The 22,749-nt window shown below is 41.4% G+C and overlaps 1 protein-coding gene across 5 annotated transcripts in view; it reads right to left on the reverse strand.

Moving 5' to 3' along the window:
* Window positions 1-398: 398 nt before the first annotated feature.
* The window catches only part of LOC112225440 (MORC family CW-type zinc finger protein 3), a 48,420-nt gene continuing 26,069 nt past the window's right edge, over window positions 399-22,749 (reverse strand). For 2 of the 5 annotated variants that reach the window (XM_024389416.2, XM_024389417.2), the window contains exons 7-18: window positions 21,339-21,467; window positions 20,858-20,977; window positions 19,695-19,792; window positions 19,407-19,514; window positions 19,194-19,322; window positions 15,957-16,031; window positions 15,212-15,254; window positions 13,819-13,921; window positions 13,602-13,716; window positions 12,626-13,430; window positions 12,173-12,399; window positions 11,615-12,015 (exon numbers count right to left, since the gene is read on the reverse strand). In XM_024389416.2, the coding sequence (XP_024245184.1) occupies window positions 11,868-12,015; window positions 12,173-12,399; window positions 12,626-13,430; window positions 13,602-13,716; window positions 13,819-13,921; window positions 15,212-15,254; window positions 15,957-16,031; window positions 19,194-19,322; window positions 19,407-19,514; window positions 19,695-19,792; window positions 20,858-20,977; window positions 21,339-21,467 (2,100 nt within the window). In that variant the 3' untranslated portion in view covers window positions 11,615-11,867. Of the gene's footprint in view, window positions 441-4,018; window positions 4,187-10,011; window positions 10,128-11,614; window positions 12,016-12,172; window positions 12,400-12,625; window positions 13,431-13,601; window positions 13,717-13,818; window positions 13,922-15,211; window positions 15,255-15,956; window positions 16,032-19,193; window positions 19,323-19,406; window positions 19,515-19,694; window positions 19,793-20,857; window positions 20,978-21,338; window positions 21,468-22,749 lie in introns of those variants that run through there. The other 3 variants (XR_002949600.2, XR_002949599.2, XR_006080025.1) reach the window with 3 other exon arrangements.

A 22,749-nucleotide genomic window follows, 5' to 3' on the forward strand; every position in this document is an offset into this window, starting at 1 on the left:
GAACACCTACTCATTAAAGGGTTTTTCTTTATTTTTACTATTTTCTACATTGCAGAATAATAGTGAAAACATCAAAACTATGAAATGACACACATGGAATCATGTAGTAAAGAAAAAAGTGTTAAACAAATCAAAATACATTTTATATTTGAGATTCTTCAAATAGCCTCCATTTGCCTTGATGACAGCTTTGCACACTCTTGGCAGTCTCTCAACCAGCTTCACCTGGAATGCTTTTCCAACAGTCTTGAAGGAGTTCCCACATATGCTGAGCACTTGTTGGCTGCTTTTCCTTCACTCTGAGGCCTGACACATCCCAAACCATCTCAATTTGGTTAGGGTCGGGGGATTGTGTAGGCCAGGTCATCTGATGCAGCACTCCAATCTCCTTCTTGGTCAAATAGCCCTTACACAGCCTGGAGGTGTGTTGGGTAATTGTCCTGTTGAAAAACAAATGATAGGCCCACTAAGCCCAAACCAGATGGGACGGGGTATTGCTGCAGAATGCTGTGGTAGCCATGCTGGTTAAGTGTGCCTTGAATTCTAAATAAATCCCAGACAGTGTCACCAGCAAAGCACCCCCACACCATAACACCTCCTCCTCCATGCTTTAAGATGGGAAATACACATACGGAGTTCATCCATTCAACCACACCGCCTCTCACAAAGACACAGCGTTTGGAACCAAAAATCTCACATTTTGGACTCATAAAAGCAAAGGACAGATTTCAGATTTCAATGTCCATTGCTCATGTTTCTTGGCCAAAGCTAGTCTCTTATTCTTATTGGTGTCCTTTAGTAGTTGTTTCTTTGTAGCTAGTCTCCTCTGAATAGTTGATGTTGAGATGTGTCTGTTACTTAAACTCATTTATTTGGCTGCAATTTCTGAGGCTGGTAACTCTAATGAATTTATCCTCTGCAGCAGAGGTAACTTTAGGTCTTCCATTTTCTGTATTGCCTGACCTTCATGTCTTAAAGTAATGATGGACTGCCGTTTCGCTTTGCTTATTTGAGCTGTTCTTGCCATATTATTGACTTGTTATTTTACCAAATAGGGCTATATTCTGTACCCCCCTTATTACTGTCAGAATGTGTGCTTACTGGTAAGCGAAGTCAGGTGCAGGAGAGCAAAGATTTATTAACAGGCGCACACTTTGTTTAGGCAAAAGTGCAAAACGCGCAAAACAGTCACAAGAATTATGGATACATGAAAAATGGAGCAGCGATGGCTAGAAAGCCGGCGACGTTGACCGCGGAACGCCGCACGAACAAGGAGAGGAGCCGACTTCGGTAGAAGTCGTGACAATTACTTTCTAACCCTACCACCCCTCCCTAATTGGAGTAAACTAGTGAACAACGCTTAGACTTCTACTTCCAGCTTATACAAACCATACACTTTTTATGGCACAGTCTATTTTACAATAGTTATCTTTTGTTTGTTTTTACTCCTGTCCTTCGTCTAACCTCAACCTCTCCCATCTATTTATTTCACAAAAGTTATGAACCTATATACGTTTTATGGACACAGTATGTTTTACATTAGCTATCCTGTTGTTATTAGGTGTTATTATTACCAACCTTCAGCTCCATTCAACCCCTCCCATCTATCTCTTAACACCATCCACATTGGATTTATAATTGCCATCTATTTTTCAACTGTGCTGTGATGTTTCACAAAAGTTCTGAACCTTTCTATTCTCATAATTTGCACAGATTGTACATTAAAAATACTTTTTTTGCTAAAGTATTATTATATTATTGATCGATTGACTATGACTTTTCAGATCACCCAGGAGTGCTATCTGCAGAGTGAGCTTCAGGTAAATGTTGCAATTCTTCAGCCATTCCTGGACCTGTGACCAAAAACAAGCTCCATATGGACAGTACCAACACAAATGATCTAATGATTCTGTCTCTGGGAAGGTTGTATCCCCCCCATATATATAACAATCTATTGGTTGCAAGAATTTTGTATAATAATTTGAATGAAAAAAGTAAAGTTTTGAAGTTGTTTTGTGTATCAGTTCATAAACCATGTGCCATGGAATCGGTACTTCGAAAATCTCTTCCCAACTATTTTGCAATCTATATGGCACGGCTGTCAAATTTTTTGGTCCTTAAATGAAACTGGTATACTTTTTTATTTGTCCATTTTTCTTAACCAATTATGGCCTTTAATGCAGGGCTGACAGACAAGTTCCCTACTTTTCCCCCTTCCAATGTCACACCCTGATCTGTTTCATCTGTCCTTGTGCTTGTCTCCACCCCCTCCAGGTGTCACCCATCTTCCCCATTATCCCCTGGGTATTTATACCTGTGTTTTCTGTCTCTGTGCCAGTTCGTCTTGTTTGTTCAAGTCAACCAGAGTGTTACTCCGTGCTCCTGCTTTTTAATTTTCTCTATTTTTTGTTAGTCATTCCAGTTTTGACCCTTGCCTGCCTTGACTCTGAACCCGCCTGCCTGACCATACTGCCTGCCTTGACTCTGAACCCGCCTGCCTGACCATACTGCCTGCCTTGACTCTGAACCCACCTGCCTGACCATACTGCCTGCCTGCCACTGTACCTCCTGGACTCTGACCTTGTTATGAACTTTTGCCTGTCCACGACCATTCTCGTGCCTGCCCCTTGGATACTAATAAATATCAGAGACTCAAACCATCTGCCTCCCATGTCTGCATCTGGGTCTCACCCTGTGCCCTTATATCCACTTTCCTCTTCCATTTTTTGCGGTAATGCTGCAATTAGTTGGTTATAATTTTGGATAGAGCAGACATTTCCATATATTTTTTGTGAAAACCTGTATCTTTGTAGTGACTGGGTGTATTTATACAACATCCAAAGTATAATTAATAACTTCATGCTCAAAGGGATATTCCATGTCTGTTTTTTTTGGTTTACCAATAGGTACATTGCGAAACATTGGAAAACCTCTGGTATTTGTGGTTGAATCTGTTTGAAATTCACTGCTCAACTGAGCGACCTTACAGATACTTGTATATGTGGGGTGCATAGATTTTTGTGGGGTGCAGTCATTTTAAAATAAAATTATACACTATTATTGCACTGAGTCCATGCAACTTATGTGACTTAAGCACATTTTAACTCCTGAAATTATGCTTGCCATAACAAAGTGGTTGAATACTTATTGACTCAAGACATTTCAGCTTTTCATTGTTCATTCATTTGTAAAAATGACAAACACAATTGCACTTTGACATTATTGGGTATTGTGTGTAGACCAGTCAACAAAGCTAAATGTAATCCATTTTAAATTCAGTCTAACACAAAACAAATGTGGAAAAGTCAAAAGGTGTGAATACTTTCTGATGGCACTATGTATTGCAGGAGTCAGGGATGAGCATGTGGTTGTGGTTTGATTCCACCCCCCCCCCCTAAAGTGCATCAGGCAAAGAGTAGGTATTTTCTATTGCCCTGCCAATCATCAAATATGCACTTGCTTTGATACTATGTGCCCTTCTAATACACTGAATGACATTTCTGCTTCCGTTTTGTTTTTGATGCCTTCCCAAACAAAGAAATGATTACTAATTGTGTATGGAATTGTGAAAGTGACATATTGAGGATTCCTTAGTCAGTAAATGTTATTGGGTTTTCTATGTCTATTTATTTTCTGCAGGTTGACATTTATTGTTATGAGTCAGAACTGAGCAGTTTCCAAAAGATTGGCTGTACAGTCAAAATTGTCCACAGTATATCGCAAAAATTAATGTAAACAACATTTCGCTTTTTGGTCTTAATTTAAGGTTAGGCATTAAGGATAGGTTGAAAATCAGATTTTATGACTTTGTGGTTGTGCCAGCTAGTAAGCACTATGCAGAGCTGCCTCCAGTACACGAGTCATCTCAATAAATGACAACCTGCATATTTTCTTCTCATAAACTTTAAGAAGCTGTTGGTAATGCATTACAGCATTAATATGTGTATCTTTTGTTGCCAGTGATATATGAAGCAAGGAGTTATTTCTATTAATTGAGAGAAATAAAATCACAACACAGAACAGTGATACGTTTTTAATTTGAATAAATATAAAAAATTCCCAAATAAATAATACATTCAAAACAGTTGCATTGTAAACATAGCTGTTAATTGCAGAGCTTACATCCCTACACTAATCTGAGAATTCCTGTTCCTGACGTCATTCCAGGAAAGTTCACTGTGGTCCCCTGTAATCAAAGAGAAAATCATCATCCCGGGAAAAAACTAACACGATTCCAGAGCCTCCATCCACATTGGAGTAGTAAGTCTGTGTGAGAACGAGGTGTTAAACTCAGTAGTGAGAATACAGTAGACGGCATGGGTCAAAAAGTGATTGATGACCTATTTTATGTGTCACGTGCTTATGCCCTTATATGTACATCATGTCCTTCCGTTCTCCTATGAGTGAGTGCTTATATAACCTGATAGTGTATCTGTTTATGGTAAAGCATGTGCTTGCACACACACATCTTCCCTGAACCACTTCTCTTGTGTAGAGAGGAACATATCGGGGGACAGAGAGAGAGCCAGAGATTTCATTCATTGAAGATAAATACACTTTAGTTATTTTTTTAAACTTCATATTATTATAAAATGTTAATACATAAATGCTATTTATATCCTTTAAATGTTTACATGTATAATTATTATTCCTTTATTAAAAAATGATGTTATCAGCATTGTTCTTTGCTTGTAACCAACAGACATCTCACACACAACCACCTGTTGGGTGGTGGCATATGTCATTAGCCCCACCCCTGACGCGACAGATCCTTGTCAACACACACACACACACACACACACACACACACACACACACACACACACACACACACACACACACACACACACACACACACACACACACACACACACACACACACACACACACACACACACACACACACACACACACACACACACACACACACAGAGAGAGAGCAAGAGACAGAGATTAAATGAAATATCAGGCTATGTAAATTACATTTTTAAATCTTTAGTACCTAAATGCATACATTTTACACGTTATTATTGAACAATCCTTCATATACATGTTTTATAAGTAATTCCTTTCTTCAAGAAAAAAAGGCATTGGGAATTATCTGTGGTAAACCAACACCTCGATCTGTCTCTAAATCCCCATCATCAAGATGTGGCCGGTTCAGACACTGTCTCTTCCCCCCATGATCTCCAGCGCCTTCCAGGTTTCGCATGTTTTCATTCCCTGGATATATCAGCCTTCTTGCCTTTAGGCCCAGGTTATGTCTTGAGGACAGAAGCGCCAATCAATGCAAAAGTTCACGATTTTGGAAAAGGGCACAAAATAGTTGACCTCTGTGTAGGCTTTTGAAAAAACATACGAACTAACTGATTTGGTGGCATTTAAACTATTTGAAAATGGTAATTTTGGAGTCTGGACTATATGCCACTGAAGAGATTCTTATGGCTTTCAAATCATCTCGCCTGCAGACTTCCTCTTCCAATGCGTACCCCGGCAGGGTTGTTCCCCCGAGGGCCTGTTCGATCTGAGATAGAGCAAGTCTTAAGCCATTCTCTCATCCGCAACGCAGGAGAAAAACACCCCGTTTTTGGTTGAAAAAGGGTGTTGAGGCTGTCGTTTGTGAAAATCTTCACCGTTGAATCGTCGGGTTGGAAAATGTAACCCATATGTCTGTCACTCATATCCACCACACCATTAACGCAATCAGAGGCCTCACAAAGAATGGCTTCGAGGGTTTTGTCATTGTGTTCATGACAGGGACACAACACACTGACAATTGGTCTAGGAGACAGGTTTTATTTATTTAGAGTCTTCTGTGGATTATCTCTTGAGGTTTCTTGTCACTCGTAGTGTTCACAGCTCTTTACTTATACTGACCAATACCCCCCCCCGGAAATTACTGTTTCATATACATTATTACTAAATAGCAGAGACTCACTACTCTACTCTTTAAAATGTTCAAACACATTCCACAGTTCAACAAGTTCACTACACATCAATTATTGACAGCTTTAATGCAAACACATACTTTACCATAAACAGATGCACTATCAAGTTACATAAGCACTCACTCGCTAGCGTGAGAACGGAAGGACAGGATGTACATACAGTGGGGCAAAAAAGTATTTAGTCAGCCACCAATTGTGCAAATTCTCCCACTTAAAAAGATGAGAGAGGTCTGTAATTTTCATCATAGGTACACTTCAACTATGACAGACAAAATTAGGAAAACAAATCCAGAAAATCACATTGTAGGATTTTTAATGAATTTATTTGCAAATTATGGTGGAAAATAAGTATTTGGTCAATAACAAAAGTTTCTCAGTACTTTGTTATATACGCTTTGTTGGCAATGACAGAGGTCAAACGTTTTCTATAAGTCTTCACAAGGTTATCACACACTGTTGCTGGTATTTTGGCCCATTCATCCATGCAGATCTCCTCTAGAGCAGTGATGTTTTGGGGCTGTTGCTGGGCAACACAGACTTTCAACTCCCTCCAAAGATTTTCTATGGGGTTGAGATCTGGAGACTGGCTAGGCCACTCCAGGACCTTGAAATGCTTCTTACGAAGCCACTCCTTCGTTGCCCGGGCGGTGTGTTTGGGATCATTGTTATGCTGAAAGACCCAGCCACGTTTCATCTTCAATGCCCTTGCTGATGGAAGGTTTTCACTCAAAATCTCACGATACATGGCCCCATTCATTCTTTCCTTTACACAGATCAGACGTCCTGGTCCCTTTGCAGAAAAACAGCCCCAAAGCATGATGTTTCCACCCCCATGCTTCACAGTAGGGATGGTGTTCTTTGGATGCATCTCAGTATTCTTTGTCCTCCAAACACGACGAGTTGAGTTTTTACCAAAAAGTTCTATTTTGGTTTCATCTGACCATATGACATTCTCCCAATCTTCTTCTGGATCATCCAAATGCTCTCTAGCAAACTTCAGATGGGCCTGGACATGTACTGGCTTAAGCAGGGGGACACGTCTGGCACTGCAGGATTTGAGTCCCTGGCGGCGTAGTGTGTTACTGATGGTAGGCTTTGTTACTTTGGTCCCAGCTCTCTGCAGGTCATTCACTAGGTTCCCCCGTGTGGTTCTGGGATTTTTGCTCACCGTTCTTGTGATCATTTTGACCCCGCAGGGTGAGATCTTGCGTGGAGCCCCAGATCGAGGGAGATTATCAGTGGTCTTGTATGTCTTCCATTTCCTAATAATTGCTCCCACAGTTGATTTCTTCAAACCAAGCTGCTTACCTATTGCAGATCCAGTCTTCCCAGCCTGGTGCAGGTCTACAATTTTGTTTCTGGTGTCCTTTGACAGCTCTTTGGTCTTGGCCATAATGGAGTTTGGAGTGTGACTGTTTGAGGTTGTGGACAGGTTTCTTTTATACTGATAACAAGTTCAAACAGGTGCCATTAATACAGGTAACGAGTGGAGGACAGAGGAGCCTCTTAAAGAAGAAGTTACAGGTCTGTGAGAGCCAGAAATCTTGCTTGTTTGTAAGTGACCAAATACTTATTTATCACCATAATTTGCAAATAAATTCATTAAAAATCCTACAATGTGATTTTCTGGATTTTCTTCTCATTTGTCTGTCATAGTTGAAGTGTACCTATGATGAAAATTACAGGCCTCTCTCATCTTTTTAAGTGGGAGAACTTGCACAATTGGTGGCTGACTAAATACTTTTTTCCCACACTGTATATGGCCATAATCACGTGACACATAAAATAGGTCAAAAATCACTTTTTGACCCGTTCTGTCTACTGTATTCTCTCTCTCAGTAGCCCCACAGTTTAAACCTTTTCCTGCAGTGGGCTAAATCACGGTCACAGTGTTTCTTAGTAGTCTTAAACAAATCTACTTTGAGACAAAAGTATACACCTCATACACATGGTTATGGCCTTATAAAAAGAGAACACATGTACCGTGTCAGAGTTTAAATGTATTTTATTTTGAGTTTGCATCCCAATATTACACTTATAATAACATTCCACCCATAACTTCTTGAGTTATATTTTCATTTTTGGCTAAAAAAACACCCATTTGAAACTGCCTATTTCTCAGGCCCAGAAACTAGAATATGCATATAATTGTCAGATTATGATAGAAAACTCTAAAGTTTCCAAAACTGTCCAAATATTGTCTGTGAGTATAACAGAACTGATATTGCAGGCGAAAACCTGAGGAAAATCCAACAAGGAAGTGCTGTTTTTCCCGAAAGCTCTCTGTTCCATTGGATGCCTTGCCTCCATTTAAAGGGATATCAACCAGAATCCTTTTCCTATGGTTTCCTCAAGGTGTGAACAGTCTTTAGACATAGTTTCAGGCTTTTATTTTGAAAAATGAGCGAGAAAGAACCCATCACGTCAGTGGATGGCTGGGTGCCAGCAGAGTTTTTCATGCGCAACAGCCATTTTCTCTCTTTCCCCTATGGAAGAAGCTACATTCCGGTTGACATATTATCGATTATATATTGTAAAAACAACCTGAGGATTGATTATAAAAAACATTTTACATCTTTCTACGCACGTTACAGATACTATTTGGAATTTTCATCTGCGATGTCGGGACCCCTCGAGCCTGTGGATTTCTGAACATAACGCGCCAAACAAATGGAGGTATTTTGGATATAAAAATAATCTTTATGGAACAAAATGAACATTTATTGTGTAACTGGGATTCTCGTGAGTGCAAACATCTGAAGATCATCCAAGGTAAGTGATTTAATTTATTGCTCTTCTGAATTTCGTGACCAATCTACTTGGCTGCTAGCTGTTTGTAATATTTTGTGTACTGAGAGAGATGTTCTTACATAAATGCTTGGTATGCTTTCGCCGAAAAGCTTTATTGAAATCTGACACGCCAGGTGGATTAACAACAAGCTATGCTGTGTTTTGCTATATTGCACTTGTGATTTCATGAAAATTAAATATTTTTAGTAATTTAATTTGAATTTGGCTGTGAGCTGCCCAGGAGGAGACACATCATTCACAAACAATTGAGGGACGGCAACTGGTAAGTAAATTTAAATAAATCAGTATAAAAATAAATGATATAGAATAAAATCAGGGCGAGTAACACAAAAAAAGGTACCCAGTCTTATAGATAGGAGGCTATTTACTAGTCTTATGAGAACTAGGACGAGGGCGTAACGGTACCATGGAAAGCCCCACTGACTGCTGACTCTAGGCATTTAGAAGAAATGTCTATGTGGTCTGCAGCCACTACAAAATAACACAAGGCGTTTTTGAATATGGGGTGTTATTTATATGTATAGCAAGTAGTGGCAAGAGAACCGTTGACGATACATAAGGTGTATAGCAAGTAATGACAAGAGAATCGTTGAAGATGCACATGGGTAATAGTACTAGGTGAATGTGAAAGTTGTGTGATTGTGAGAAATTACATATTAAACTGAAATTTGGATAATAAGTTTTACATTTGATATCAAGCTGATAGAAATGTGGATAAGAAATAGATTGAAATTATTAGTATTAAGATTGACATCTGGATAATAAGCCGATTGAAATTTGGACAATAAGAGGATTGAAATTGAGCTATTAAGTATTTAGTGAATGAGAGCTGTCAGGGGACTAGTAAGTGTGAATATGGAGTGAATGTGAGCTGAGTTTGCCAGTTCTGTGTGAGCTGATCTATAACGTTATCTACAGTAGAGGATAACATGTGTCAGAAATCTCTTAAGAGACATCATGTCTCAGGGGATGTCTCGATTAGTAACAAGGAAAACATGTTTAGATTACATGTCTCGATCAGTAACAAGGATAACACCTCTGAGGGTAACATGACTCATTTTGATTATATGATGATAACATGTCTTATCAGTGGAGTTTGATGTACACTACCGGTCAAAAGTTTTAGAACACCTACTCATTCAAGGGTTTTTCTTTATTTTTACTATTTTCTACATTGTAGAATAATAGTGAAGACATCAAAACTATGAAATAACACATATGGAATCATGTTGTAACCAAAAAAGTGTTAAACAAATCAAAATATATTTTATATTTGAGATTCTTCTAATAGCCACCCTTTGCCTTGATGACAGCTTTGCACGCTCTAGGCATTCTCTCAACCAGCTTCCAGATTGACCTGGAGTGTCCCTGTGCAAGACACCACCATGGTCATGGAACAAAATAAAAGTTTAAAAAAAGTATATTTAAAAAAGTATACAAAAAGTATACAAAACATTAGGAATACCTTTCTAATAGGAACACCCCTCCCCCCTCTCTGAATGGCACACATACACAATCTATATCACAATTGTCTCAAGGCTAAAAATCCTTCTTTAACCTGTCTTCTCCCCTTCATCTACAATAAACAAAGTGGATTTAACAACTGAAATCAATAAGGGATCATACCTTACACCTAGATTCGCCTGGACAGTCTATGTAATGGAAAGAGCAGGTGTTCTTGATGTTTTGTATACTCAGTGCATTCGGAAAGTATTCAGACCCCTTGACTTTTTCCTCATTTTCTTATGTTACAGCCTTATCCTATAATTGATTAAATAGTCCCCCCCACATCAACCTACACACAATACCCCATAATGACTAAGCAAAAACAGGTTTTTAGAAATGTGTACAAATTTATATGAAAAAAAGAAGGAAATATCACATTTACATAAGTATTCAGACCCTTTACTCAGTATTTTGTTGACAGCAATTACAGCCTCTCAAACTCTGTCAGGTTGAATGTGGAGCATCGCTGCACAGCTATTTTCAGGTCTCTTTAGAGATGTTTGATCGTGTTCAAGTCCAGGCTCTGGCTGGGCCACTCAAGGATATTCAGAGACTTGTCCCGAAGCCACTCCTGCATTGTCTTGGCTTTGTGCCTAGGGTCATTGTCCTGTTGGAAGGTGAACCTTCGCCCCAGTCTGAGATCCTGAGGGCTCTGGAGCAGGTTTTCATCAAGGATCTCTCTGTACTTTGTTCCGTTCATCTTTGCCTCGATCCTGACTAGTCTCCAAGTCCCTGCCACTGAAAAACATCCCCACAACATGTTGCTGCCACCACCATACTTCACCGTAGGGATGGTGCCAAGTGTCCTGCAGACGTGACGTTTGGCATTCAGGCCAAAGAGTTCAATCTTGGTTTCATCAGACCATGGTCTGAGAGTCCTTGGAGTGCCTTTTGGCAAACTCCAAGCGGGTTGTCATGCGCCTTTTACTTGGGAGTGGCTTCCGTCCAGTCACTCTACCATAAAGGCCTGATTGGTGGAGTGCTGCAGAGATGGTTGTCCTTCTGGAAGATTTTCCCATCTCCACAGAGGAACTCTGGAGCTCTGCCAGAGTGACCATCAGGTTCTTGGTCACGTCACTGACCAAGGCCCTTCTCCCCCGATTGCTCAGTTTGAACGGGTAGGCAGCTCTAGGAAGAGTTTTGGTGGTTCCAAACTTCATCCATTTAAGAATGATGGTGGCCACTGTGTTCTTGGGGACCTTCAAAGTTGTGTGCCTTTCCAAATCATGTCCAATCAATTTAAAATACTACAGGTGGACTCTAATCAAGGATGATCAATCTCAAGGATGATCAACGGAAACAGGATGCACCTGAGCTTAATTTTGAGTCTCATAGCAAAGGGTCTGAATACTTATATAAATAAGGTATCTGTTTTTTATTTTTAATAGATTTGCAAAAATTTCTACAAACCTGTTGTTACTTTGTCATTATGGGGTATTATGTGTTCATTTCCTTTTTTTGTTTGTAAAAACATACCTATAAAACCATTTTTAAAAGTGTAAAAAGGTAGGCAGGAATTATCTGTGACTATCCCCAAGTTTGCCTCACCTTACAGAGTAAGATGGATGACAACCCGTCCATCCATGTCCCGCCCACAGGCACCTACACAGGCCCCATGGACTCCACGTCAGTAAGAACCTGGTCGAGGATTTCGTCAATGACTGAACAGTCATAGTTTACTTGTTCGAGGTCCAGCGCTGGGACAAACGTGACCAGGAGACGACCAACGCTCCTCCGAAGCTCCCTCAGTCTGCGAGAGAGAGAAAGAGAGAGACAGACAGACAGAAAAACAGATTGTCAACATGTACACTGTCAGAAATGAATACTGAAGGAAACAATCTTATCCTCACGACTGGGGCGTATCCGAGGTCGAGCCATTAGCAGCACTAGTGGCCCCCCCGTCTCACCTCTCTGCCTGGTCAGCTGATGTCTGAGCTCCCTCGCTCTCCTGTTTCTCTCTCAGCTGTTTCTCTTTCTCCTGTTTCTCTCTCTCCTGTTTCTCTTTCTCCTGTTTCTCTCTCTCCTGTTTCTCTCTCCCCCACTGTTGTTTCTCCCTCCTCAGCTCCACCACGTCCTGCTGCAGTGTCTCACAAAGAGACCAGAGGTTGCCCCTCTCCTCCTCTATAATCTCAACCTGTAAATTGGGGAGCAAGCAGGTTCACAGAGGGGATGGATGACAAAGGATTATGGGGAGAGGAAGGAGATATCAGATAGACACCCTGGCAATGTTCTTTCGCACACTGCATTGTCCATTTAACAAATACTAACTGTACCGACAGCTGCTGGGCAAATCTTACTCATTAAATATTAACAGCATACAAATATATATGAGGCTACAAGATGGCCAGCTGGTGACTGACCTTAATCCTCTCCGACTGCTCTCCTTCTTCCCCTCCTCCAGTCTGACAGGCCTGGTGGCAGTGCTCTCTCTTCACAGTGGCCTGGGAGAGCTCCTGCATACTGCCCTCCAGGTTATGGAGCTGGGAGGTCAACTTGTTGACTTGCTCCTTGAACTGGTCCCTCTCGTGGGCTGCAGCCTGCATGAGCTCCAGCAGCTGGTCCTGCTGCTCCTGGGCCTCTGACAGGTTACGAAAGTCAATCATAGGATGGTCTGATGGGTCTGGGGCGGATGAACCAGAAGAGGATGGGCCAGCAGAGGGTGGGTTTGGTGTGGAAGGGCCTGGTTCGGTTCTGTCCCTAACTTTTTCCTCCTTCTCCCTTTTCCCCTTGTGCTCCTCATCTTCATCCTTCACTTTGCTCCTGATCTCTGTCTGGGTGGTGATGCTCACCTGCTCTGAAGAAGGTGGTGGAGGGAAGTAGCTGGTCGCTGCAGTTCCCGTCTCCACAGAGCTTGTTCCTGTGCAGCTAGTTTTAACATTGCCAGTGCCAGAAGGTGTCTCCATGGCCCTGCTCTCTGATTTTACCATGGCAAGGTCAAATGTTGCCTTCTTCTGAATAGGGGTGCTGTTGATCTCCAAGATCATAATGTCATCGTCATCCATGATGTTATCGTCGTCATCATCAACAGGGATGATGACTGACGTGGATGACATGGTTGTTTCAGCAGCCGGTGATACAGTCTCCATGGGGGTGTTGTTGTGGAAACCATTCAACCTGGGTTTTTTTGTCTCACTTTCAGGGGTCATGGCCAGGGTTCTCTTCATTCTGTAGAGAGGATATGGGGGCTTATCACTTGATGCACTATTGAATGAATAATGATGATTATTTACAGAAAATCTCTGTCCCCTGTGGCAATGATATGAACTACAAACACTATGAGAGAGAGAGAGAGAATTCAAGGGAGGAGAGACCCTACCACTCAGACAGTGGGTCTACCTTGGGTTTGAAGGGGTTGACGGGGCCGGAGGGGTTGACGGGGCTGGAGGGGTTGACGGGGCCGGAGGGGTTGACGGGGCCGGAGAGGTTGACGGGGCTGGAGGGGTTGAAGGAGCTGGAGGGGTTGATAGAAAGCACACGGTAGAGATTAGGGAAATGTTTTTGGAGGTCCCCATCAACATAACACATGCACACACAGCTCGTACAGTAGACTTACATGCTTTGGCGAGGCAAGAGATCCTCTGGTGCTTCAGAGTCTTGTTCTTCTGAGCCAGAGCCTTAATCTGCATCTGCTCTGCCTTCCTCTGCTCATCTTCATTCTGACACACACACAAACACCAGGGTAGTTTGGGTAGGGTACACAACATATTAGGGAGAACAAAACATTTGTGGGCATAACATTATCATGAACCAGGGTGTGACATACACTACATGACTAAAAGCATGTGGACACCTGCTTGTCGAACATCTCATTCCAAAGTCATGGGCATTCATGTGGAGTTGGTCCCCCCCTTTGCTGCTATAACAGCCTCCGCTCTTCTGGGAAGGCTTTCCACTAGATGTTGGAACATTCCTGCTGGGACTTGCTTCCATTCTAGCCACAAGAGCATTAGTGATGTTGGGCGATTAGGCCTGGTTCGCAGTCAGCTTTCCAATTTATCCCAAAGGTGTTTGATGGGGTTGAGGTCAGGGCTATGGACCTCACTTTGTGAACAGGGCATTGTCATGTTGAAACAGGAAAGGACCTTCCCCAAACTGTTGCCACAAAGTTAGAAGCACAGAATCTACTAGAATGTCATTGTATGCAGTAGCGTTAAGATTTTCCTTCACTCGAACTAAGGGGCCTAGCCCGAACCATAAAAAACAACCCCAGACCATTATTCCTCCTCCACCAAATTTTACAGTTGGCACTATGCATTCAGGAAGGTTGCATTCTCCTGGCATCTGCCGAACCCAGATTCATCCGTCGGACTACCAGATGGTGAAGCGTGATTTGTCACTCCAGAGAAAGTGTTTCCACTGCTCCAGAGTCCAATGGCGGTGAGCTTTACACCACTCCATCCGACGCTTGGCATTGTGCATGGTGATCTTAGGCTGGTATGCCGCTGATCGGCCACGGAAACCAATTTCATGAAGCTCCCGTAGAACAGTTATTGTGCTGACGTTGCTTCCAGAGTCAGTTTGGAACTCGGTAGTGAGTGTTGCAACCGAGGACAGACTTCAGCACTCGACGGTCCCGCTCTGTGAGCTTGTCTGGCCTACCACTTCGCTGCTGAGCCATTGTTGCCCCTAGACATTTCCACTTCACAATAAGAGCAATACAGTTGACCGGGACAGCTCTAGCAAGGCAGAAATTTGACAAACTTACTTTTTTTGTAAAGGTGGCATCCTATGACAGTGCCACGTTGAAAGTCACTGAGCTCTTCCGTACGAGCCATTCTACAACAAATTTTTGTCTTTGGAGATTGCATGGCTGTGTGCTCGATTTTATACACCTGTCAACAATGGATGTGGCTGAACTATCCAAATCCACTAACTTGATGGGGTTTCCACATACTTTTGCTTATGTAGTGTATACACTGACGGACAGACACACACAGACAGCTAACCTGTTGTCGTTTCTTATCCTGCTTCATTTTGGTGTTCCTTTCACTGTGAAACAGAACACAGATGACATATTAAAAAACACTGGCACCATCTAGATTCGATTGAACATGAAAATCAGTAATTGCATTCATCTCACCTCCTATACATTCTATAAAATAGCCTATATACAATGTTAATGCCTTGACTACTGTGCTGCTAAATTAAGGCAAAATCTCACTTGCATATGAATCTGTCAAGTCAACAGTTTTCTTTGGGTTTTACACTTTTCTAGTCTGAACACCAGCTCATTTGTCCTTATAAATATGAAAATGCCATTTGACATGTGACTGCAAGCATGCAGTTGACTATGCCAGCTAGCTATTTTGCGTTTGATAGTAAGCCATTTTTTTGTCTAACATGTTACACAAAAAATGTTTTACCTGCGTCGAGTAAAACGTAAACGGCCCAGCTTCTACCAAATGCAAGTATTGTGGTGGGAAAACTCTCAGCATCATGAAAACTCAAGCAACTTGTGCCGCGAGCCAGCATGGTAAACATGTCACGATTATTTTGCCTCCATCAATAAATCATACAAAGCACATTTTGTGCAAGGCCTAACGTTGTTTTTTCACTCCATGCATAGACAAAATAACGATCCATGTTTCAGCCTCAAGGTTCATTATCTGCAAATAGCCTACATGTTCAGTTATGCATTACAAATATATTTAGATGCAGCATCATTGATACAGTATATGGTTGGGTTCTCACTGTTGCTTGTAGGTTTTCTGGTATGAAGGTTGGTCATCATCGGAGTCTTCAGGTTCTTCCTCTACCGTGCAGCTTCTGGAATAGGGGATACTGAATGTCTATATACTATAGTGGCAACGTCAACACACACAAATGCATGCACACTGGTTGGCAAGTAGGCATGCACAGACAATATACACTGAGTATACAAAACATTAAGAACACTTGCTCTTTCCTTGACATAGGCTGACCGGGTAAAAGCTATGACCCCTTACTGTTGTTACTTGTTAAATCCACTTCATCAGTGTAGATGAAGGGGAGAAGACAGGTTAAAGAAGGATTTTTAAGCCTTGAGACATGGATTATGTATGTGTGCCAGTCAGCGGGTGAATGGTCAAGACATACGATTTAGGTGCCTTTGAACAGGGCATGGTAGTAGTTGCCAGGCAACTAAGAACCGTAACGCTGCTGGGTTTTTTACACTCAACAGTTTTGTCATGACTGTCCTGTGAGAATCCAAATAGGTCAGATCAGCTTTGCAATTAATAACTTCAACCAGACTACCTCTCACCCGCAGAGGGGGAGACTGGTGGGGGTTAACACCTCACACCCTGTTGTAAATCAAGGACAGAACACTCAGACCTTCCCTATCCAAATCACCCAAGGAATGTTCTTTGTTTCAAGAATACTTTTTCCCACCAAAACTCTTAACTCGTTCAAAAGTAAATACTGGAACAATATTTCTAACATAGAACGTTGGGAATGATCTGAGGCAACTTAACTTCATTGGGATAGGGGGTAGCATTTTCACTTTTGGATGAAAAGCGTGCCCAGAGTAAACTACCTCCTACTCAGTCCCAGATGCTAATATATTCTAATATATGCATATTGGATAGAAAACACTCTGAAGTTTCAAAAACTGTTTGAATGATGTCTGTGAGTATAACAGAACTCATATGGCAGAAAAAACCCAGAGAAAAAAATCCAAACAGGAAGTGGGAAATCTGAGGTTTGTCGTTTTTCAACTCAGCCCCTATTGAAGATACAGTGGGATATTGGTTATGTTGCACTTCCTAAGGCTTCCACTAGATGTCAACCATCTTTAGAACGTTGTTTGATGCTTCTACTATGAAGGGGGGCTGAATGAGAGGGGAATGAGTCAGAGGTCTGCCTGAGTCCCACGAGCTGACCATGCGCGGTCATGAGAGAGTTAGCTCTCGTTCCATTGCTTTTCTACAGATAATGGAATTCTCCGGTTGGAACATTATTGAACGTTTATGATAAAAACATCCTTAAGATTGATTCTATACATCATTTGATATGTTTCTACGACCAGTAATATACGTTTTTGGAATTTTCGTCCGACCTTTCCGCTGGAAGTTGCATGCGCTTTTCGATTTGTTTACCAAATGCCCAAACAAAAGGAGGTATATGGACATAAATGATGAACTTTATCGAACAAATCAAACATTTACTGTGGAACTGGGATTCCTGGGTGTGCATTCTGATGAAGATCATCAAAGGTAAGTGAATATTTATAATGCTATTTCTTACTAATGTTGACTGCGCAACATGGCAGATATTTATTTTGGCTGGTTTGGGCTCTGAGCTCCGTATTCAGATTATTGTATGGTATGCTTTTCCCGTAAAGTGTTTTTGAAATCTGACACAGCGGTTGCATTAAGGAGAAGTTTATCTAAAGTTCCATGCATAACACTTGTATTTTCATCCACATTTATAATGAGTATTTCTGTAAATTGATGTGGCTCTCTGCAAAATCACTGCATGTTTTGGAACTGAACATAACATGCCAATGTAAAATGAGATTTTTAGATATAAATATGCACTTTATCAACAAAACATACATGTATTGTGTAACATGAAGTCCTATGAGTGATCATCAAAGGTTAGTGATTCATTTTATCTCTATTTGTGCTTTTTGTGACTCCTCTCTTTGGCTGGAAAAATGGCTAGGTTTATTCTGTGACTTAGTCGTGACCTAACATAATCATTTGTGGAGCTTTCGCTGTAAAGCATTTTTTAAATCAACACTGTGGCTGGATTCATGAGAATTGTATCTTTAAAATGGTGCTGAATACTTGTATATTTGAGAAATTTGGTTTATGAGATTTCTGTTGATTTGTATTTGGTGCATGGCAATTTTATTGGCTGTTGGCGAGGGGTTCCGCTAGCAGAACGGGGTTAGCGGAACCCCATTCCCAGACAGGTTACCACTAATATCTTTTTTGGTAGTACTTTTTGTGATGTCATTAAATATGTTATAAAGGAAATACTGTAACTTAAAGTATATTCACTACATGTATGAAGTTTCCATCCTCTGTGTTGTGTTTGCTATATGAAAATGATGAAAGTGTTTTTGTTAGGAAAGGGATGTGATTTGAGAAACTATAGGAGGAAATTGTTTCTATAACCGTCCACAGTAAGTAGTGTGGTCAGAGAGCGTGTCAAGTTGATGGAACTGCTCATTTTGAACAAACTGTATAAAATGATGGGTTAAGAATTAACATACCAGACCAGAGAGACTGCAGCTTTACGTTTAAAGTGGTTTGAACTCTGAATCTCAACACGGGGTAGAGACAATAAAGTCCCCTCCCGGACAATCACTGGTACGGCTGATTAGCTGTCCTAAGTAAAGTATCTAGAAACGCGAATTGAAGTGGAACCATTCTACTACTCTGCTCAAACCACTGTAGTACTGTAGTACACTACTCTCATCACCCCACTGGGAACCATCGACACGGCTGGCTAGCCTATCTTCAAAGAAGCATCTTCCAGAGCGAATGGAAGGAGAATAAATGTGTAGTTCTGTTCAGGACTACACGACAAGTCACCGGATACCAGACGACTGCAGAGGAGAACAACAGAGAAACCCCTTTTGGACAATCAGAGACTTACAAATGTGCCGCGAAAAGGCCCTGTCCACTGAGAGAAACCAAGGATTTTCACGTAAAAAAAATGTGGGAAGCATTGGAGTCAACATGGGTTAGCATCCTTGTGGAATGCTTTCGACACGTAGTCCATACCATGACGAATTGAAGATGTTCTGAGGGCAAAATGGGCGGGTGCAACTCTTAAATCAAATCAAATTGTATTTGTCACATGTGCCAAATAAAACAGGTGTAGACCTTACCGTGAAATGGTAAATTACAAGCCTGTGGTGTTCCTAATGTTTGGCATACTCAGTGTATTTTATAACACCTGTTATAAGTATTATTGTTTGATCTAGGTGGGACTCACCTGAACTGGGGGTCAGGGTTCATGTGGCAGAACCACTCCTTTGGGAGCCGTTTGCAATCAATTCCATCTGGCAGCTTCCTCCAGCGCAGGCAGGTGTCACACTGCACCCAGTTCTGGTCTGGACGTTTCCTATGGATGTAGAGATACACAGAAGAACCAGTTAGAGGAGGGATGGAGAGAGGAGAAAGGAAAACAGAGGAGTGTTTTACTTACATGGTGTCTTCCACTGGTGTGGTGCTGCTAGGATCTTCTTTGTTTCTCTTAAAACGTATCTCTTTCCAGTAGTCCTCCAGCTTTACCCCCAAGTTGTTGATGGTTTTCCTACACATAGAAAATAAGAAATAAACACAGTTCACCTAGTGCTGATTTATTCAACTAGATTATTGAAAGTACACCATCTTTAAAGTGAGTGTGGGCAGATTGATGATAAATAGTTTTGTTTTATTGAGTGGAAAACAGTTCCTCAGGACATGTTCTTGAATGGAGCACTCTCCTCATTACCTGTATTTGTCAGTATTGTCAAAATCCTGCTTGTTGTGGGTGGGCTCCAGAAAGTTACACTCGATGACCCCTATAACCCCGAGACCTTGGTTGTTGGCCTGAGGGAGGGGGATAGAGGTGGTTATGGGGTCAGTGACAGGATATACAGTGCATTCGGAAAGTATTCAGACGGCTTCGCTTTTTCCACATTTTGTTACGTTACAGCCTTATTCTAAAATTGATTAAATTGTTTCCCTTAACAATCTACAGCGAAAACAGGGTTGTATAATTTTTTTGCACATTTATTAAAAATAAAATATATCTTATTTACATAAGTATTCAGATCCTTCGCTATGAGCCTCGAAATTGAGCTCAGGTGCATCATGTTTCCATTGATCATCCTTGAGATGTTTCTACAACTTGATTGGAGTCCACCTGTGGTAAATTCAATTGATTGGACATGATTTGGTAAGGCACAAAACCAAGCCATGAGGCTGAAGGAATTGTCCATTGAGGATCGAGGGAAAGATGAACGGAGGAAAGTACAGAGAGATCCTTGATGAAAACTTGCTGCGGAGTACTCAGGACGTCAGATTGGGGCAACTTCCAACAGGACAACGACTCTAAGCACAAAGCCAAGACAACGCAGGAGTAGCTTCGGGACAAGTCTCTAAATGTCCTTGAGTGGCGCAGCCAGAGCCCGGACTTGAACCCGATCTAATCTCTGGAGAGACCTGAAAATAGCTGTGCAGTGACGCTCCCCATCCATCCTAACAAAGCTTGAGAGGATCTGCAGAGAAGAATGGGAGACACTCCCCAAATACAGGTGTGCCAAGCTTGTAGTGTCATACCCAAGAAGACTCAAGAATGTGATCGCTGCCAAAGGTGCTTCAACAAAGTACTAAGTAAAGGGTCTGAATACTTATGTAAAATGTGATATTTCATTATTTCTTTGGAAAAAATAAAAACCTGTGTTTTCTTTGTCATTATGGGGTATTGTGTGTAGATTTATGAGGGGGAAAAACAATTTAATCCATTTTAGAATAAGGCTGTAACATATTTTTGGGGGAAAAAGTCAAGGGGATCTGAAAACTTTCCGAATACAAGTCCCACAATAGAAGCATCTGAGTACCACAATGGATGGCAGTCATTTTTCTTATGCACATGCACATTCACTATTATACCTTGAGTTGAACGCCCACTCGCTCATAGGCTTTGATAAGGCGGTTTTTGTGGTACATCATGATGCCGTATTGGTCCTTGCACTTGGTGTTGTACCCAAAGGTCACAGGGATGCGTCTGTTCTGGTATAGGACTTAAGGACAACTCAAACAGAAAGGAGAGCAGTGGCATATATATATCCTTTTCCCCTTTATGAAAAATACCATATTGTATCACTATGTTGAACATGAACATCCAACTATGGAATACATTTAACTTATAATTAGCTAACGATAGGTAACTGATTATTGCAAGCTTATAATGTATTGCGTCTATAGCAGTGACTGATGGTATGTCTTGTATATAGAGCATACTACCCATATTTTCCGATTTCTAATTTCCCTCCAAATGCAAACAAAAGTTGTGTCGTCTCGAGGACATGACAACATGCGCACGCACACAGACTAAATCCATCCAGAGAGGCTCCGGGGTGAGGAAGGATACCACAAAGTTGGGCTTGTAATGGTCCTTAGCAATGCAAGCCAGGCTCTTGGAGATGAGCTCAGTCTTCACTTTCTGACCTCGAATTATGATCTGCATCCGGGGCTTCAGGTACAGAATACTGCAGTATGCCTGAGCACACAACAACACTTTGATAAACAATCAAAATATGAAATATTTCACACATACAAAATGATAAAACTAGTCAAAGGACGAGGTTCACACATCTTGCATAGTCTTCACATTTTGCTGCCTTAGAATTAAATAAAATGGGATTAAATTAGATATTTCTTGCTACCGATCTACACAACCTACACTACATTTTCAAAGCGAAAGAAAAATTATAGAACATTTGTCACGACTCCTACCGAAGGTAGCTCCCCTTCCTGTTTGGGTGGCGCTCGGCGGTCGTCGTCACCGGCCTACTAGTTGCCACTGATCCCTTTTCCCCTTTTCTGTTTATTGGTTTCACCTGTGTTTGTTTTAGGCTGATTGGTCGGGCTTTATTTACCAGCAGGCTTGCCTGGTTGTGCGGGATTGTTTGATGTTTGAGTTTGAGTTTATTTTTACAGGGACAGTGCACATTAATCAACGTTTCAGTAAAAGTGCCGGTTTTAGCCAGCCGGCTAATTTTCAACCGCAGTCCCTGGGCAGGTTATTAAAAACAATTACAATATGTACGTGTGTACACGTCTGTGTGTCATGGCTTTCCCATTTGCTTGGGTTTTTGCTGGACTGTTCAAGTCCCCCGTGTTTGGGGCATTTGTTTTGGTGGGCGCCCCGTGTTTTGTGGGGTTGGCGTATGTTCACCGTTGTTGTGCATTAAAAGGTATTAGCACTACCCTGAACTCTGCTTCCTGCGCCTGACTTCTCACCCACTACACCTCGGACATTACAATTTTCCAAATGAATAATTGATTGCATATGTCTTCACAACCCAGAGTTAATACTTGGTGGAAGCACCTTTAGCAGCCATTACAAGCTGTGAACAATTTTAGATAAGAATCTACCAATCTTGCAAAACTCTTTGGGCAACATATACAGCGCATTCGAAAGTATTCAGACCCCTTGACTTTTTCCACATTTTGTTACGTTACAGCCTTATTTTAAAATTGATTAAATATATTTTTTCCTCATCAATCTACACACTATACACCATAATGACAAAGCAAAAACAGGTTGACATTTTAGAAAATTTATAAAAAATAAAAAGCTGAAATATCACATTTACATAGGCATTCAGAGCCTTTACTAAGTAATTTGTTAAATTACCTTTGGCCACGATTACAGCCTTGAGTATTCTTGGGTATGACGCTACAGGCTTGGCACACCTGTATTTGGGGAGTTTCTCCCATTCTTCTCTGCAGATCATCTCAAGCTCTGTTGGGATGGATGGGGAGCGTCGCTGCACAGC

The sequence above is a fragment of the Oncorhynchus tshawytscha genome, linkage group LG26 (genome assembly GCF_018296145.1).
Source record: "Oncorhynchus tshawytscha isolate Ot180627B linkage group LG26, Otsh_v2.0, whole genome shotgun sequence".
Lineage (NCBI taxonomy): Eukaryota > Metazoa > Chordata > Actinopteri > Salmoniformes > Salmonidae > Oncorhynchus > Oncorhynchus tshawytscha.